General features: G+C 36.2%; 1 protein-coding gene across 3 annotated transcripts in view; it reads right to left on the bottom strand.

The window, feature by feature from the left end:
• Positions 1-853: 853 nt before the first annotated feature.
• RAB3IP (RAB3A interacting protein) overlaps positions 854-20,672 on the bottom strand; it is a 44,817-nt gene continuing 24,998 nt past the window's right edge. For all 3 annotated transcript variants that reach the window (XM_047740240.1, XM_047740241.1, XM_047740242.1), the window contains 8 exons: positions 19,753-19,848; positions 13,694-13,771; positions 12,603-12,806; positions 9,265-9,393; positions 7,691-7,803; positions 4,122-4,221; positions 3,965-4,034; positions 854-1,213 (listed from right to left, as the gene is read on the bottom strand). In XM_047740240.1, the coding sequence (XP_047596196.1) occupies positions 1,131-1,213; positions 3,965-4,034; positions 4,122-4,221; positions 7,691-7,803; positions 9,265-9,393; positions 12,603-12,806; positions 13,694-13,771; positions 19,753-19,848 (873 nt within the window). In that variant the 3' untranslated portion in view covers positions 854-1,130. The remainder of the gene's footprint in view (positions 1,214-3,964; positions 4,035-4,121; positions 4,222-7,690; positions 7,804-9,264; positions 9,394-12,602; positions 12,807-13,693; positions 13,772-19,752; positions 19,849-20,672) is intronic.

The raw sequence follows: 20,672 nt of genomic DNA, 5'->3' as shown, positions 1-20,672 counted from the left end.
TCAAAGTTCTTTTCATGTTCATCTTTTCATGATTCCTCAGCTTGGTATGGTAGTGATGGTTTCTACCACACCATACCATTCTCAAATATCCTTTTATCTGTAGACTCCTACCCATCCTGGTGATTGAATCTTCTACAGGTAAGGGTGACCAAATCTTTGAGGATAGGATTGAAAACAATGCCATCTTCAGAAAACTAGGTCTCTCATAAAATGCTGCTGTAAAAAATAAATTTGTTCAACTTCTGTAGAGGGCAATTTGGCAAAGCAGATCAAATATTTTAAAATACACATATAGCTTGACTCAACAATTTCACTTCTAGGCAAGTCTATATGAAGGAAACAACCCAACAATGTGCAAAGAAGTATGCATAAGGATATTCATCACAGCATTATGATATGAAAAAAATGTTTTAAGCTCATTTCAAAACAAAGTATATTAACATCCTACAGTCAAAACCATGTAGTGATTAAAGACATGTAGAAAAAATATTTAAGTTATTTAAGTTAAAGAAGAAAGTCTTTGTTTCAGAAATATGCATATGTAGGTAGAAAATATTGAAAGCTGGAAGACTCGTCTTCAGAAATACTAACAGTAGCATTCTCTAGATGGAGAGGGTAGGTGCTGATTTCTTCTTTTTGCCTTCTTTAAATAAAATCCTTCTTTGAAGCCCAATCTACAAAACAGATAGAAATAAACCCATTCTTGTGGGGGGACAGAGCTAATTCTGTCCACTTAGCCTACTTCCTCGCCACTCATAGGCTGCTATGCAGTTTGAAAGCTACAATTCAATGCATTCAGCTTACCCTACATGCCATGTCAGAGCTAGAAGAGAAAGCAAAAACATATTCAATCTAACGTTGATGTATTTCTTTATTTATTTAGCTTTTTTTTGCAACTATAAATTACAATCACTAGTACACCTGTAATTCTTTATAGTATGTTCAACTAAAGAGTAAGCAGACACAGCATAGGTCAATTTAAAAGAAATCACAGTACTTCTTAGTGTAATCTGCAAAAGAGGGAAAAAGTCTTGGGCCCACTCCTTGGAAATAAATATCAAGTAACCATAAAAATATGCAGCCATTTTCCAGGTGTTCAGGGAGGTTCATGCATGGTCCCAGGCAGAGCATCAGAGTTCCTCTTTGAAATAGCCCAGCTTTGCCAATGACATCTCTTTTCTCAACTGCATAACTTCCCAAAACATCTGATCAACTATACAAATAGAAAAGGAGACATGTAAAAATCATAAAATAACATCTTAATTACCTTTTAGCTGTTTCACTGAAAATTTAACATTAGTTGAAATGCCAACAGGGCATTTCCTAATGACATACCTAATGCCTTGCCATATTACTACTAATTCATAAAAAATTTTTTCACAAATTTGTGAGCATCCCAGTCTTATCAATAAATGAGCAATTTTCACCAGTTTTGCTACAACTATTTGTTAGATGTGTCAATGACCACTTTAGTCTGACAGACGCAGATGCTTCAGTGCCCTGAGCAAATGGAAATCATGTTGCCACTATAAGGAATTACACCCAGTCCTCAATTACTCTCATGTAGGGATCTTCTTACTTTAGTCTGCAACATCTTGGCCATTCCACTATTTATTAACACCAACACAGAGTAAAACAGGAAAAAGAGGAAAACAAAGGCAGACCAGAGAACTCAGTAACATTCTTTTTGAGAAATAACAGAGAAAGGTTTTGTATATGGCTCAAATTAGAAATAAAAATAAATGTAGAGACTAACTGTAGATTTCAATTCTCCCTACTTTGGCAAGCCCCCTCTGTAAGTGGGAAAAAAAATTGGTTTTATATTTCAGACAAAAAGTCTTCCTCTGACATATCATCAGATTAGAGATTGATTTAGATCAGTGGTTTTGAAGAAGCAGAGATTTTGTCCTCGAGAGTACCTTTGACAAAATGTCTGTATACATTTTTCATTACTGGCATCTACAGAGTAAAGCTCAGCAATGATGGGAAACATCCTACAATGTACAAGATAGCCCCCACCTCCACGACAAAGACTTATTCAGCTCAAAATGTTAGTAGTACCAAGCTTGAGAAACCCTGCATTAGATTTAGCTGCACTAAATCCTGTTTGATACAAGGCACAGATAACACACGTATTTTAAAATTAGTAATATTTAATTTAATTGCTACAAATCTACACATTATATATGTACCAAGTACCGTGACCTGGAAGAGTGAGAGAAACCAGAGAAGAGGCCACTTTTATCACCATTATACCCCCACTACTACTCATGGCAATTTCTCCCTATTTTCACAAAGGAAATTACCTTTTATCTTCCCTACAAAACTTACTTTAACAAGGAGAAAAAACACACTTGAAAATTTAACTTAACATAAATCATCTGTTCTGTGGCTTAAATCCTATTAACCACCAACAGGTATTAAAAAATATTTCAATTTTATTAAAGTCATAGAAAGTATTGCACACTTTAAACACTACTTTATGCTACTCAGCCTTTTGAAATTCAACATTAATGAGAGGTTTCACCCTCATTCTTTTAGGCATTAAAATCTAATTATATGGGATTCTAAATAAATAGGATTCTTCTCATACCAAAGCTTTGAAATGCTAAATTAAGTTTTTATTAGCATGACTAACCTTTCCACAGAATTAAGATTCACTGGTTTACATGACTGAAAGATAGCAGGCTTCTTCTAATTTTTAAATATAAAAATATATTCAGTCCCTAAAAAAAATATGAATAGGAAATTTTCTACAACTTGAATTCAAACACAAAATGGGTACAGACTTATCCCTAGCTTAGTATCTGCTTTCACATGTACTCAAGAAACACTGCTTTGGGGGCACCTGGGTGGCTCAGTCATTAGGTGTCTGCCTTGGGGTCGGGTCATGATCCCGGGGTCCAGGGATCGAGTCCCGCATTAGGCTCCCTGCTCAGCAGGAAGGCAAGAGGCCTGCTTCTCCCTCTCCAACTCCCCCTGCTTATATTCCTTCTCTCGCTGTCTCTCTCTGTCAAATAAATAAATAAAATCTTTAAAAAAAAAAAAAAGAAACACTGCTTTGGAGTTGCTGGGCCTTATGCATTTTCATGCCTGGCATTTAAGCCATGTGGCTACAGAATCATCAGTAATCATGAAAGACTGAATTAAAAATATTAAAACACTTGCATGAGGTTGGCTCTCTTGGATATATCATCTATATGTTTCAGCTGATTCAGCATATAGTAAACTTTATTCCATTCAGAACTATCTTCATGACTGCTTTGTTAATTCACATGTGAAAGTACAAAATACAGAAAAAATTATCATTAGATTCCCATGGTTTTCACCAATTAAAATAAATCTGACCATGTCTAGCGCTTACTTACTTTTATTTCTTAGGCATAATTTCAAAAAGCTTTTTACTCCCCTCACATTTGCCATCTGGTTTATCAATATACCCCCCTTAGAGTTATAACAGATTCTGCTTAAAACTCATATCAGATGTTTATAGAAGTGATATTACATAGTATGTACTTTTTTAAAAATCTGGCCTCTTTCATTTAGCATAAGGATTTTGGGATTGAGCCATGTTGTTGCATGTATCAATAGTTCCTTCCTTTTTATTGCTCATTAGTATTCTCCTGCATGGACACAACATAATTTGTTTATCTGTGCACCTGTTAATGGATGTTTGGACTGTTTCTAGTTTGGGTCTCTGAGAAATAAAACAGCTGTGAACATCTGTGTTTAAAAACAAACAAAAAAACAAAAAAACTCATATCAGAGTAAAATTAGGCAGTTCTAAGGGTTAAATATGTTTTAAAAGACATTAATTCCCAAATTCTCCACACATTTTATTAGAACTATGAGAGATTCAATATCAATGTACCAATAATAAATCTTATTTGAGGATTACTATTATGTCCTATACTTTTCACTGAAGGTTTATGTAAATATTTTGTAACCAATTAAGAACACTCACCATCCTGCTGTTTCACGAGCCCCTGCTGAATATATCGAATGTATGTAAAAAAGTTACATACAGAGGTGATCTAGGTCAAAAGGAAAAAAAAGTCATAAACAGTCAAACATCTCATATCAAAGTGGGCTTAATTAAAATTCATGGTTCAGTTACTTACCCTGTATCTGCAAAAAGGAGAAATATAGTAATAGTTGCTTGAGTCCCCTAATTTAATTCTGTGTTTACAAGACTTACTCTGGCCAGTTAGAGCACATTTTCTGTAAAACAATGACAAAATTTTAGTTTTTAAAGTTGAAAGCATTTTGCTCCTATCTTCCATAGACGTTTCATGTTCACTAAGACAACAAATATCTGAGCCCTAGTACGCAGCCGGCACTATTCTGGATGTACACAGGCCTGAGAAATACAAAGGAGTAAGCTGCCTCCCAAAAGTACTGACTCTCAATAGTTACCTAAGGGTGCAGCATCCTCAGAAATACCATCCTTTCTATTCGCACACACTACAGACTCTCAGATTTCGTATGATGGCTTTCTGGCTAGAATGAGGCTGTGTAAGACTCTAGAGGGCAGAGACTCTATGTATTCAACTTTAAATGCCAGGCACCAAGCAGGTGCCTAGTACACACCAGACTCTCAATGACTGTTGGTTAAGTGATAGCCACCTGTCACTCTACTGCTCAATACAGTGATGCTGGTTTGTCTATCAGGGCAGAGTTTGAAGCAGCCCAGGTGTTACCCTCTTAAGCTAGGACCATGGCTGATCACAACTACCACTCCCTACCAAGGCAAAATAAGTACAGCTGTAACTAAAATAAAGCAGCGGACAGCATTTTAAATAACATTATAGGGGCACCTGGGTACCTCAGGTGGTTAAGTATCTGCCTTTGCTCAAGTCATGATCCCAGGGTCCTGGGATCGAGTCTCACATCAGCCTCCTTGCTCAGTGTGGAGTCTGCTTCTCCCTCTCCCTCTGCCTGCTGCTCCCCCTGCTTGTGCTCTATGTCAAATAAATAAAATCTTTTAAAAATAAATATCATAAATTATATAATAAAGAAAAATGTTGCATAAACATTAAATTTCAGCTATACTTAAATATGATACAAATGTGCCTCCATATTAAGAAAACAAATGGAGAATGTGTATTTAAAATAGGATCATTTGGGGGGGCAGCTGGGTGTCTTGGTAAATCATCTGACTCAGTTTCAGCTCAGGTCACAATCCCAGGGTTGTGAGATTGAGCCCAATGTCGGGCTCCATGCTCAGTGTACAGTCTCCTTGAGATACTCTCCTCCTCTTTCTCCCTCCCCCTGCTCACATGCTCTCTCATTCTGTCTTTAAAATAAATAAAATATTAAGAAAAGAAACTTTATAAACAGGATAATTTTGGAGGCGGCCATTCTGACCACAAAAGAATTAACACATTTTCAAAGAAAGTTTGCCTCATTGTTCCTTTCTTAGAAAATTCCTTTAATGAGCTGTAACAATATTCTTAAAACACTAACTACTAGCTTAGGAAGGAGAGAAGATCAAGAAATTTAAAAACTGCACAAGTGTTGAAGACTTTGGAACTTCCAAAAGTGTAATTTACATAAGAAGAAAAGTAAGCATTTAACTGATAGAAGTCAACATATACACTACTCTTCTGGAAACATATACCTATTAGTCTAGTATTTTGTCTAATTTTAAAAGGGCTTTGCTAAAGTGGTTTTAAGCATCAACTTCTGAAATAATGAAAGTATTTCTTACCTCATTTCTAAAGCCATCTCTGAACTGTGACACCCAACACACTTTTATATGAGCTAAGGTTCAAGACAAGTCTTCTGACGTCCAAGGCCAGCATTCTGTTAACATGCTCCACTTCAATACCTCTTAGCAGCTCTAGTCTCCAGATTTTAAACCCTTACCTTGATTTTCAGTTGGGGATGTCAATATGTCTAAACCTAGACCTGCTGTCTTCTTCCCCAAACCAGAGCCCCTCCCACTAACCTCCAAAATATCACACCATTCTTCTAGTCGACCATCTTTAACTCCTTTCCTTTTACTATCCCCACCTGAATCTTTTCCTCTCCAAAGTTCTCTTCAGATTTGTCACATCCTTCCCCCCCATACACTCACCATCTTCTGAACACAAAGTTTCTTGTTTCCAGGTCTTCAGTCATATGTACTCTTCTTTACCCAAATTCCACTCCTGCTTCAAAAACCTAGATAAAATCTCCCACCACTGATCCCCACCCATGGGACAGGTCTTGGCTTCCTCAAAGTTCCTATAGCGTGAGCCATTTATGTCATGATTTTCTTCACCACCTAGTCCATGAGAGCCTTGGCCAAGGCCGAACTTCACATTTCAGGGAAGAGTATCTTCCAGAAGCTTCTCAACACAACATGCACTCCAAACACTGTGGCATCTAACCCCATTCCTACAAGCACAATATCCCTAAACTATGTAATCTGTTCCCTAAGCCCAATCTATGTTATTTTACTAAACTACTACATAAATCAACCTTAACTAGTATCTTCATTTGTCATCATTTGTTATTTGCACAAGTACAGTATGTGTTACATATCATGCAAGTAGAAATTTAAAATTCTATAATAAAAACTGGTATCTACCATACTTAAAATAAGGTATTAACATAGACCTTAAAAGCACAAAAACTGTTATCACTGATGATCAGGATAAAAATACTCAGGTGCTTATGGAAAGAGGAAAGTTTAGGAATATAAATCCCTTCCCCACGATTCAGAGGCCGTTCTGCTATAGTCACAGCATGCAAGGAGTGTGGTGGAGGTTTGGCTCACAGAGCAAACACATGACCAGGTACTCCCCATAGACAGCTACCGGAACACGAACACTGTGCAATCAGGAAGAACAATGTGACTTCTCCCACAGGCTTTCACACAGACCTATTAGCTCATTTCAAGCAGCCCTTTTCTCTTCTACCTTCTCAGTGACCCAAACAGGAATCAGTTACTGCTTTCTAGCAGCTCTGTCAGATTTCCGGTCCCCTATACAGATCTAGTTCTTAACCACCAATTAAGCAGCTTCCCCAAATCTTTCCAAGTCGCTTCGCAAAAAGCTTTGCCAGAGGTCCTAGGAACCACTGGTTTCAGTCTTTCCTCATCCTGGGACTGGAGAGTGAAAATCTGCCCTGCTATGAAATGTGGGAGTCTTACCTCTGAAGGTTGGTAATTGCCAAGTATCTGTCATGTATGAAAGACAGAACTGGTTATTTACCAAGGTGAGAATCCTTTATATGATAGTATGAAAGAGGAGGATTACAGAAGTCTTTTTGGCATCTTTTTGGCATGCTTGATAAGACCTGGTCTAATTCACTATCTTCCCAAACTATTCTTAATGGCAACCCTCAGGAAGAAATCCATTTACACCAAAATCTGTATGTATATGTATAACAAACAAAAACTCTGCTTATGACCCACTAAGCTGATTCTATGATCAACTAATTAGTCACAACATATAGTCTAAAAAATGTTTCTAATACCTGGTCTAAAATACATATATTTATAATTAAAAGGGCTCTCCTTTGATGCTAAATTGGAAATGCCATATCTCATACTGTCTGAGGATTTGCCTTTAGGCTGCACAAACTAAACAGAAAAGTAACAAGAAATTTAATCACATTTAAAACTAGAAAAACTAAATTTATTACAACATATAAAAATTTAAAAACTCAGTGTCTTCCACAAGACATGGTTCTGAAAACGTACTTTGGTCCTCCACATTCGACTGCAGAAGCTTTCACAAATCGAACAGGTTGCAATCCCACCGGTTCAATGCTTAGAGTATTGTTTTCCACAGCCTCCAAAACAGCTGAAGCCAACTTCAAAAAAACAAAAAGTATCAGATGCTATGCCAGCATTAAAATGCTAAAGTTGTATTCTACAGTAAACTGAATTTTTAAAAATTATTCTTTCCCCAAGCTCCACTGGTTTGGTCTTAGGCCAAAAGAAAAGAATGAAACGACACAGTCTTGGTTTGAATTCTTTTATAACTCAAATATTGTTATGAAAGGCAATGCAGTTATAGCTAACTAACTTTTCCTGTATCTAGAAGAGAATTGAGAGCATTAATTCCAATCTATCCATCTCTTAACCACAATTAACATCCACTAATAATGCCACTTCAAAATGAATACCCTAATGTTTTATTTTGCTAAATTTATATGTATTTTTAAAACTACCAGTCATTCATAACCTAGCAATACATACAATTACAGCTATATATTTGCTGAATTTGTATTTATGTGCACCAGAGTGACCTACAAAAGAACTAGCAGGATTATCAAATATTGAATGTCCGGATGGAGATGGTAGCAACTGATCAACAGTAGATGAAACCGGCAAATTTCTTCAGTCTGGCAAGACTAGTAATCTGGAACGGACTACCCAAAAACAGACACAGAGGCACAACGAATAACATGTACATATCAAAAGTGTTTTATTGGGGCGCCTGGGTGGCTCAGTGGGTTAAAGCCTCTGCCTTCGGCTCAGGTCATGATCCTGGGGTCCTGGGATCGAGCCCCACATTGGGCTCCCTGCTCAGTGGGGAGCCTGCTTCCTCCTCTCTCTCTGCCTGTCTCTCTGCCTACTTGTGATCTCTCTGTCAAATAAATAAATTTAAAAAAAAAAAGTGTTTTATTATCCATTTTAACTTCTCCTTACAAGTAATGTTAAAATTAAATCCTCTAAAGACTTAAGACTTTTAGGACTACATTTCTTAAACAGTGACTGACAGGATATTTATAGACAATCCTTCCACATGTAAGAACAAATTAAAATTATGACCTTACATTTGTATAGTATCTCGTATTTTTTTTCAAAGTTTTTGTGTGTACTTTTTCACTTCATTTCAACCTCTTAACAACCCTGACACACAGGCAAGAAAGGCATTTTTCTTCCATTTTAAAGATGAAGAAGCTAAAATGTGATTTTTTTGTCATGTACAGATAAATCACATGAACACCTCGGAGTGTACAGAACTTCCTTTCCACTGAACCTTGGACTGAGAATCAAGAACTAAGCCCGACCCCCGCGCACATTTACAAAGTGCTTTACTCTGGTAAAACACATACTTCACTGGGAATGACCCTCCGCTCATGTAAGCAAAGATGCTCTGTAACTGAATGCCAAGAAATGATCATGATCTTTGTTTGGAATGCAGAAAAGGATAAAACATGACATGTTATTATAACTTAGTCACATAAGAGAAAATTTTTTACATGATTTAACAAAAGGTACAGGAACTACTCTAACGCATTCCTATTAAAATAAAAAAAAATTACCTCACTTTTTGAGAACGTTAAACATGGAAAGATATCTTCCTGATAAATTTTGTCTAAGAAAGGACACGATCTATCCATTGTGGGATCATCCTTCCAAGATCTGAATTCATTATACAGAGATAAGTCAGCCTGATAAACAAACCAGAAGAAAACACAAAATAATCTTTTTAAAGGTACAAACATAAATCACTTTATAAAACACAAATCTAATATAAACATTACCAAGGAAGAAATCTTATTCATTTAAAATAATGAATTGAATCATTCTTGATGTGTTATAATACATGGTACCAACTTTCTTTTTAAAAAAATCCAAACCCCGGGGCACCTGGGTGGCTCAGTGGGTTAAAGCCTCTGCCTTCAGCTCGGGTCGTGATCTCAGGGTCCTGGGATCAGGCCCCGCGTTGGGCTCTCTGCTCAGCGGGGAGCCTGCTTCCTCCTCTCTCTCTCTGCCTGCCTCTCTGCCTACTTGTGATCTCTGTCTGTCAAATAAATAAATGAAATCTTTAAAAAAAAAAAAAAATCCAAACCCCAAACAACTGACTAGCTCTTTTCAATGGATCTACAACAGTGTCCAGTGATGCTACCTTGATTCCCGGCCAACCCCCAGAAATGCTGGAGCTCCTCTTAAGACACATGTGCACACTGCTCTGAATATAAAACAAGTGATAAGTCTTTTCTGAAAATATTGAAAAAGTCATCTGGAGCCAAGTTAATTAAACAGTGTATGAATACATGGAGACTAAATTATGAAACTAGTTTGGGTCAAAAATGACACTAATTGTTCTGCTTTACCTGAGGGCATTTTCAAAAGAATTTGAAAATGTTTACTCCATAAACAGCAAGACTAAAAGCAGCACATCTGTAATCTCCTAAAGGGACTATCTTTAAAACATAACACTTAGGGGCACCTGGGTGGCTCAGTGGCTTAAAGCCTCTGCCTTCGGCTCGGGTCACGATCCCAGGGTCCTGGGATGGAGCCTCGCATCATCGGGCTCTCTGCTCAGCAGGGAGCCTGCTTCCTCCTCTCTCTCTGCCTGCCTCTCTGCCTACTTGTGATCTCTGTCTGTCAAATAAATAAATAAAATCTTTAAAAAAAAAAAAAAAACAACACATAACATAACACTTAGTAAGATATATTTTGGCATTGCAACTGTCTGAATTATCAGCACTAACCCAGGTTGGCCCCCATCTTCCTATTCACTCTTCCAGTTGTCCCTCTTTCCTCCTCCTCCCTTTAATAAATCTTCCCCAAGTATTCTTCCCTCCAGATGCCCTCTACTCAGCTCAATCCTACCTGTCACACACAAGCCACACCTGCCCTCGGCTGCCCAACACGGCAGTGCCCCTCATCCTCCTGCAGCCCTAAGCCACTCTCATCCAGAAGAGCTGGGCACACCATAAATGACACACTGATGGCCGCTACGGCCTTCAGGACAGCTTAATGGCACATGAAGGTGATTTATATAACTGTAATAAAAGGCTGAGTATATCCAAGCTTTCCTACACGCTTTCTTTTAAAGCATATAATGGCACCTTCAGTGTGAATTTTTTTCATTCCAATCCATAAATTCTTTGAATCAAAACTAAAGTCAAGAAATTAAAAAAAAAAACCAGCATATAAATAATACTTAAATTTCCAAATTCATTTTCTTTGTAAAGTTTACCCTTTAACGGACATAAGCCCCCAAGCAGGTAAGTGGTACTCCAAGGAAAGATTCTAGTTCAAAGGCAGTCATTTAAACTATTAAGATCTGGTTCTGCGCTAAGAACTATGGCAAGCACCCCACAGACACTCAATCCTCACAACTGGGCAAGACAGACATTATGATCTTCATTTTTTTTTAGATAAGAAAACTAGGGCTTAGAGAGGTAAATAACTTGCCCAAGGTTACAGATCAAGGAACCTGTAAAAGTTCAAATGTGTGTCTAAGTGACTCAATCGCAAAGCCCTGCATAATGCATGCGTGTGTGTGTGTGTACTTGCACAGACATGTGTTTTAAGTGCTTTCAGAAACTACGCTGCAAATACTGTTTCTGCCTGTCACATTTTCTGCAGAAACATGGACGTGGTTCACTTTCTTTCCAACTGTTTTACCTTTGTCTAAAGCTTATACAGGTCAACTTTATGTGTTTCCTTTGTCTAATAAAACTTTTTGACAAGTTTTCACAAAACATTAGAATACAAGATATATCTGGAAAACAGAAAGTTATCATTCCGAAGTTGTTTGCTGCTACTTCACATTTCATGAGACCTCATAAATTAAAAACAGGACTTTAAAATGTCCCATGAGAAAACATTTAAATTTTGTAAGTGTATGTAACAGAAAACAAGGTTTTTAATCACACTGAGAAACCACAGCAAAATATGAGTTGTACCAAGCAATTAAAAATGCTAATTAAATTCAAAGAAATTAAAGTTATGATTTTAAAAAGTTCCTGAAATATTTAACATGGATTTTAGATTCCATCACATTCAGATTTGGTCACGTATTGAACGTCTCTCTCACTAGCATCTTTTTTATTAATAAGCAACCAAAATGCAATTCAATGAAAGTACGTAATGACCTTGGTTATTCAATTTAATAAAATCCTGGCTTCCATGCAAAAACTTAACCAAATGAGCAGATACAGCTGCTTAAAGACTAATGATGAACCTGAATAAAACAACGTAAAACATAGCTTTTCAGGGAAAAAAGAGGGAGGGGCTGCTCCATGATCAATCCCATTGGAAATGCTTTCTCATTGTATGCAATGATAAAATAAAAAAAACATTTTATAATTATACAATTTTTACTCAAAACAGCTCAAAATATTTCCACAGTATCTCAGTTACCTTCACAACATATTTTAAAATGATAAGGCTACCATTAGTTCTGTTTTTTATTTGAATTAACTCTAAGACTCTCTTATTGACATAAAACTCTACCTCCCCCAGAATTTAAGTAAAAGCAATGTGCTGTTCAAGAAAATCACCTTATTTTCACACATTTCTTACATTCATATTCTGCTAAAGCATCTTACCAACAAATTTTGACTAGCCAGATCATTAAAGCCACCCACTCTCCTTTATACAACACATGACAGTTTGCTCCCTAAATTAAGTATCAAGATTAAGAAACTTACCAAGTTTCTAGCAGGTAACTCCAAGGTCAGCCAAGTAGAGAATGGAACTGAAGATTCCCTGAAAGCAGCCAGCTCTAGATAAAGCCTCCCCCATCTTAATACTGCATATTTTGTACTAAAAAATTTTGCTGGCAAAAATCATAACTGACAGCTCAGTGGTGAGAATTAATAAGTATCAAGAGAGTCAGAGGGGACAGTCCTTGACGAGTTACCTCTTTGCAGTCTTTTACAATTGGCTGTATCACACTGAGGTCCTGATGACTGCCACTCATAGCACTGCTTGTACTTTTATTTCTTGTATGCCCCCTTTTAAAAGGTGTCTTTCCACCTGGCAGAGGCTCTTGCGTAGGTGATGTTGGAGAACTGGACAAGACAAGTGTCTTCAATGCGGCTACTTCAGCTTGAAGGACATCGATCTTGAAAAGAAATCAACATAGTTCCATACACTATGTCTTATGACAGATGCAGCTAAATGCTAGCTATCTGCTCAAAACACTTTCCTTTCAAAGAGGACATGTAAATTTAATGTATATTTGTGGTAGAGTAATAAAAAGAAAGCGAAACCAAGTTGTTTAATGTTTCTATATGGTTTGCATTTAGCCATGCTTGCATTTCACAACGTGAAATGAAATTTTTAAAATTATCAAAATGTCTAACATTTAATTCATGTGAATTTTCAAAATGTTCAAAATATAAATAGCTTATGAAGAGCTGTGGTTCATTCCTAAAATAATAAAATCTATTAACAGTTTTGTGGCTTTTTTTCCAGCTAATGAAGAAAAATAGTGACTTTAAAATGTGATTTAAAGGGATGCCTGGGTGGCTCAGTTGGTTAAGCCGCTGCCTTTGGCTCAAGTCATGATCCTGGAATCCTGGGATCAAGTCCCGCATTGGGCTCCCTGCTCATCGGGGAGTCTGCTTCTCTCACTGCCTCTGCTTGCCGCTCTGCCTGCCTGTGTGTACTCTCTCTCTCTCTGGCAAATAAATAAAATATTTTAAATAAATAAATAAATAAAATGTGATTTATGATCCTTTTGATAATACATGTGATTCACAAGACTTAAAATCCTTTGGTTCTAATATAAATGAGCACTGACTGTTCACTATTAATTGCATCTGTGTGGTAGCTGTTTTCTACTTATAGTTTCCAAATCTTCTAAAATAAGGCCCTAATTTACAATAGGAACAAAATCTAATAAATGTTTAAGTATCTTTATAACAGTAATCACTAAAAAAAATAAATAAATAAACCAGTAATCACTGATTTTATATTTTTTTTACTGTTAAAGTAGCAAAGACTTACTTTTCCTTGTGCTTCCTTTAGCTGTTTTTCTGCTGTTGCCTGCTTGACATTTGCTTCTCTCACCATCTTATGAGCTTCCTGAAAAAGTTAAAATCTCAAATTTTGGAAATAAAGTATCTAGCCTTTGTTTTCAAAAATTTTTCAGCAAATGTCTATGACTGTAGCGAAGATATACTACCAAACTTTAACCTGATAATAAATACTCAATATCAACTCTTGAAATAGCAAATATCATCTGGTAGGTAAACTGGTAGGAATTAGGAATACGTACTTTCTTTTAGTACTAATACCACTGACATAGCCAAGTTGAGTTCAGTCACCCTGATTAATGTTCGTGTAAAGACTGCAAATGTGATGAAGGAAAATAAACATCCTACATGTCAAACCCAACTTCTCCGTAGTTAGGTTTCTGTAATTTGGCCACTATATATATATATACATATTATTAGTCATAGCAAAGACATATAGAAGGGACAAGTAAAAATATTAACACATCACTAATGTTGCAGTTTATAGGAATGACAGCTGAGAACCCTTTGAGCTTCCAATAAAAACAGTCACAAAATGATATTAAGTGCAGAGCAATATAAAAAGGCAAATCAGAGATTAGATATTAATAAGGTCTTATTTTTTTCAGTACCATAAATATGAAACTCTAGGTATTTAATTCCTTTTTTTCTTATATTTATTCATCAAAATTTACTCACGACATCTCTTTGTGAGGTACTATTCCAGGTGTTGATAGTATATTGGGGGAAAAAACAAGGTCCCTGTCTCTTAAGGAGCTTACATTCAGTTTACATTCTAATAATCAAATAAAATATCCAAGTAAGAATTCTGGGTTTTACTGTAAGGGCAGTATGAAACCTTATGATCTTTTAAGGAACAAAGTCACTGATCTTACCTATATTTAAAAAAAAATTACTCTGCTGTATGGAATAGTCCCATTAAAGATTAAGGATGGACTAGAACCATATACAGGGTGCTTGAGATAATCCCCTGGGATTTAAGAACATGTATGTTAGAACTTCAACTGACAGTTTATGAGACAGAAGAGAAGGAAGGAGGGAGGGAGGAAGGAAGGAAGTTGGCTGGAAGGAAGGAAAGAAATCAGCTTCAAAGACATTTAATATATGTTTGACAATGGCACATAGTAATGTTTGTCAACTATTCAGTGGAAGAGTGAACATTCTCCACATCAGAGTCTGACAGCAGCACTCCCATTTGCTTCTACAGTAGTAATGAACTGAGGCTTCTTTATATGCCCATGAACATGACTTTACAGATCACATTAGCTTAAGTAAGAGATGTTTTACTATCAATGTTTTATAATGAGATAAGGTTAACTATGAAAATCTCCCATGCACAATTATGCTGGTTATCTTGTATCAAAGTCCTTAAGAGCTGCCAATTTAATGAAGTAAAAGTGGTTTTATTCTTAAAATAACAAATGTTTCAGATTTGCTTAATTTTTCTGTGGTGACAAGTGGCTGTCAACAGATCACTATTTGGCAGATATTTTCAAAATAATAAACATATCTAATCTGACCCCCTTCAGGATAAGTAAAACATTTTAACTATAAATGCAAAAGCAACTCATGCTAAGGAGAGATTATCTGTTTAAATGTTTGGAAATGGACTCTGCTTTCCTTAATAGAGGACTGTGTAACTTGGACCAAACCTCCCATGGACAATAATTACAGAAGTTGGACTTTTTTTTTTTTTAAATGTGTCTGACGGTATTAGAGAGCTAACAAAATGGTGAAGAACTAGGGGACCAAGACTCAGGAGAAGATGTAAACCCAGAAAAGAGAGATGGAATTTGGGGCGACTTTTCCCCCAGAGGTACGAGGGACACAGTGAAGAGGTGTAAGCTACATGTAACTGAGTCACAAGAGGAGAGAAGAGAGCACTAGAAGTGAGGCAGAAGCAGTAGCTGAAAAGATAACGCACCGGACTTGGCAAACTGACAAAAGACATCAAATAGTAGATTCCAAAAAAGTGAAAATTGTCTACCACTCTGTAATTCTAAAGGTGAAAATGATCCAAGTACCCTCTATACCCGGAGTCCGTAAACTTCTGGGAAGGGTCAGACAGTAAGCAGCCTGGGCTCGAGAAGCCAGGCCTTGTCTGCTGCAGGGTGAAAGCAGCCACAGACAACAAACAGCAGCAAAGGCGGCCATTTCCACAAACATTCATCAGCACTGAAATCTGAATCCCAGTTTTCACATCACAAAGTCCTCTTGGGTTTTTTTGGCCCTAACCACTTACTTAATGTAAAAACCAGTTAGCTCAGAAGGCTGCACAAACACAGGCACAGGCTAGTTCTGCCCTATAGGCTGTAGTGTGCAGACCTCTAATACAAACATTCACGTCTATACGACTTACAGACTTTGAAAACGGAATTTTCTTCCTATCTGGTTAGCAGGGATTCAAATGAAGGTGTTTTTCTTCTTTCTTTCTTTAAAATAAAGTTTAAACTCAACATCTTCTGATTAATTTGCAAAGACAATTTGTTGGTATGAGAGAAGACAAATTCACTAGAGAATATTCTGGAGAAACCTTCACATAACCAGCAATGGAAATGAAAATTCCTAATGGTTTCATACAGGGAAAGATGTACGTCTTCCATTTGGATCCATATGTTTGTGAGTTATCAGCCGCATTACATCTAATTTAAAAAAAGGAATTTAGACCAGAACTTCATCTGAATCATAAATTGTTAAAACAAGATTTTCGAAAACAAGGTGGTAACATATTCAATCATACTCCTCTCACTGAATATACACATACACACAATATATTTTAGTGAGACTAAAATATTTTTGTACTATAATAAAAAACTTAGTATTTATTATTGACTTGCTTTTTAAAACTGTTATTTTATAATTATATAACACATTATATTAGTGTATATATGTAACTTGTAAGCATATATGCTTTTAAAACAGTGCCTACCACATAGGTAACCCTCAATAAATATTACTTATTTTCATCATAATAAAGGTACATGCTTAAATTTTTCTTTTACAGATGGAGGTACATGATCTCAACAGAAGTTTGGCATCTCTTGGTCTAAGTAAGAAATAATGATGGCTTGTAAAGTGATATTAGCAGTTTCATAGTAAAAAGGCAAAGATGCATTTGCCTTACATTCCAGAGTTAGTGTCACAAGATTTTCCTTGTGAATGTGGGATAAAGGAAAGGCCTCAATGAGGACTCCTTTTCTGTGGCCTGAGACAAAGTACCACTTATGATTTCACAGTACTTAAAGCAAGAGTCAGGGTTATGAATTTGAATCCCAACATTGCTCCTTAATCTTCTATGCCTCACTGTCTTCACAGATAAAATGAGCAATTTGTTCTATATGTCTCATAGCATTATAAAGAGAAAACTTGGCATATCATAGACATTTACTAAAACTGGCTGACAAAATGTAAAAGAAAAAAATCTTAAGGCTACCTTTTTTTTTCCATGTCAAATGAAACTACTTTGTAGAGCATTCTGTCACATTCTTTTACAACTACTTCGTAAAGCATTCTTCCTACTTCATTTTTATATTATCTCAAAATCTGAGACACTAGGTGGGAATATATATACATACAAACATACATAAAATTTTATATTTCTTGTATTTGATATTTTAAGACCCAACTTTGCTACAAAGTTAATTATAAATAGACCACAGAAAAACTTCTAGCATCTTTTTACAAAATTCATAAATAACTGGTCTGAATACAATTTTCTTCATTACTGAAATCATGTTTTGTCAGTATAACTTCTTTCTCAGAAAGTATATACGGTGTCAAGGCTATTAGCCATTGTCAGGTCAGAGAAAGATCAGGAGTTCCAAAACTTTTTTTTAAAGATATACATTTTAACTTATTGCAAAAACTGCGTTTCTGGTCCTTCACATTCTGCTATGGAGAGGGAGAAGTTTCCTCTCATTTCCTTTCTTCCTACTTCACCTAGCAGAATATACGTGCAAGTGCAGACAAGAGGAACTAAGCAGGGCTAAAATTATTGGTGGGCAGGTGAGAAGCTTAATATATTTGCTTCCTTCTAGTACCCATAAATCATTACAAAATTCTCTTCCGGCCAGACAACACTGGAAGAAAAAGTCTAAGGTTTCTACTACTTCTACAAACAAAAATCAGTAAGTCATACAGCTCTTATCCTCTAGTCTTTGATGACTAGCTAACAAAAAATAATAAATCAGTTCATGAAAAAAAAATGAACCCCAAAAAAGAACACAGGGCAAAGGGGCATGGAGCAGAGGAAGCATGGAAAATCCACATCTGAAGAAACCCACATGTAACTTGTTTACGATGTTACTTGTAATGATAGAAATGGTGGAATATGCAACTGGTGGGTTAGGACTCTCATGACAATGACCATGTAAGTTAATATGAAAACATGTTATTTGAGGAAAAAAATACAAAATATATTAGGATTAAAATTATGTAAGAAATTATGCATACTTCTAAAACTGAAATAGATGTTGTATAAATAAAAATAACATAAGGGGAAAAATTTTAAAATTTTTCTAAAATTTGTTACTACACTCAAACTTTTAAAAACAAATTTTTAGATGAAAAAAATAAATTAGTACTATTATCTTTTTAAGATTTTATTTAAGTAATCTCTATACCCAACAGGGGGCTCAATTTATACAACCCTCAGGTCAAAAGTAACATGCTTTACTGAATGAGCCAGCAGACACCCGAATTAACAATGATAATGGCATTAGTCATTCCAGTAACACACCAACCTTTCTGAATAAGGAACCATTTTTGGTTGTTTTTTTTTTTTTTTTTTTAGTAAGCTCTTTACCCAGCACGGGGCTCAAGTTCATGAACCCAAGGATCAAGAGTCGCATGCTCTACCAACTAAGCCAGCCAGGCACCCCTAAATAAGGCACTTTTAAATGCTCAAGGTCTTAACCCAAAAGCGGCATTCTATAACAGTGGTTCTTAATCCAAGTTTACAAGTTGCAAAAGCTGCCAAAATGATCAAGCAGTATGACTAGCATTTTGGGGCCAAAGCCAAGTATGATGGTTAATATTATGTGTCAACCTGACAAGGCCACTGGATGCCCAGGTATTTGGTCAAACATTATTCTGGGTATTTCTAGGAAGGTGTTTCTGGATGAGATTAACATTTGAATTGGTAGGTTAACTAAGGCAGATTGTTCTCTCTCCATAATGTGGCTGGGCCTCAGGCAATCAGCTGACAACTTAACCAGAACAAAAAGGCTGAGCCCCTGGAGTACTAGCGAATTTTTCTGCCTTCAAACTCCAAGTGAGAAACATCAGCTCTTGTTGGGTCCCAAGCCTGCAAGCCTTGGGACTAGAACTGCATCATCGGTTCTCCAGTTCTCGGGCCTATGGACTTGGACCACAACTACACCATCAGCTCTCCTGGGTCTCCAGCCTGCTAACTCACCCCGCAGATCTTGGGAATAGCCAGCCTCCATAATCACCTGTGTTCATTCCTTATTATCAATCTCTTTTTATATACAGTATATGTATATATACACATCTTACTGGTTTTATTTCTCTGGAGAACCTTGATTAATACATTAAAAATGCAAAATGACAATGTCAATGGCACCCCACTTGAGAAACATGCTTAAGTTGAGCAGAAATTGTAGTCCTGTTGGCAGCCTGGAGATAAACAGGTGGGCCTTCTAACAATCCTCAAACCATCATCTATCAGAGAGCTACCTCAGGGCTTGCTATCTTGGTTGTAAGTCATATTATAAGATTACCCTAAAGCAGCCCCTAAATACTTGATAAAAACAAAATTAAAATTTACCTCCTTTCTTTCTACATAGACATTTTTTAAACAACCTGATACTGGTAGCCCACAGAATCTTTTCGTTTTCCCATCATTTTAAGTTGTAGACTCTACATTTCTTGAAGATTAAATTTTTCTTAGATGACGTATAAATTATGTGTGAAGCTAAGCATATCTTTTCCAAGACGCCCTCAAAAAACAATTCTATCAATATATAAAAATCAAGATGTTGCTCTTGGCCAAGACGTAAATAGACCAACCTCAAACAGACTAGCTGTGAGTTCCTCCAATTCCTGTCCAAGTTGATCTCGTACTTTAGAAAGCCTCTCACACTCTTCATCTTTTAACTTCAGTTCCTATGAGAAATCGATCATTTTATTTTGAATTTCCATAGTTTGAAGTTAGATTCAGCAGACTATATAATCTTTACTAATAAAATTACAATATATTAATAGTCCCCTCCTACAATGTTCACACTGAAAATGTTTACTTAGCACTTGCTATATGGAAGACAATCAGGCAAATCTAAAATTATAAATAATTCTAACTCACATATTAAATTTTCATGTTTCTTTCATGAGACATCCAAAGATTATGATTACATATTACATGTGAAAATAAACAATTAAATGACTTCATTCTTTTTTCCCTTTTCTCTGAACATATTTATTTCCATCCAGAAAGGAATGTAATTCCATTTATCTATTTCAATAAAAATTCAGTGGGTTTTTTTCATATTTACTTTAAAATTTGTTCACTTACAGATAACTTTAAGTACCATATGGCAATTAGTCTAAAATTTCCATTAGGAGACTATACCCATTTAGTACTGCAACCAAAAGCAAATGATACATATTTGTGCTTAAAACTAAGAAGAATGTAAACGACAAGATCACACCCTCATTTCTATGACTTCTCAAAAGGTATCAAGTAGATGCTTTAAAAATATCTTTTAAGATGTAAATAACATGCAATATCTTAGGCTGTGAGAGAACGTGGCTACACTGCCAACATGGCAGAGTCAGCTACCATGTGGAAGGGACAGCAGGAAGCAGAAGGGATTATAGAGGTATCCTGTGAAGCCTCAGGATCCAAAAATTATTACATATACCCCAAAAGAGAGGACTTGACCCTATTGGAAGCTGGGAGAACAAATATGAGAACAAATGGAGAAAAAGGA

The sequence above is a fragment of the Lutra lutra genome, chromosome 8 (assembly GCF_902655055.1).
Source record: "Lutra lutra chromosome 8, mLutLut1.2, whole genome shotgun sequence".
NCBI classification, from domain to species: Eukaryota; Metazoa; Chordata; class Mammalia; order Carnivora; family Mustelidae; genus Lutra; species Lutra lutra.
Note: the sequence above shows the minus strand (reverse complement) of the source record. Positions and strands in the feature narration are given on the sequence as shown.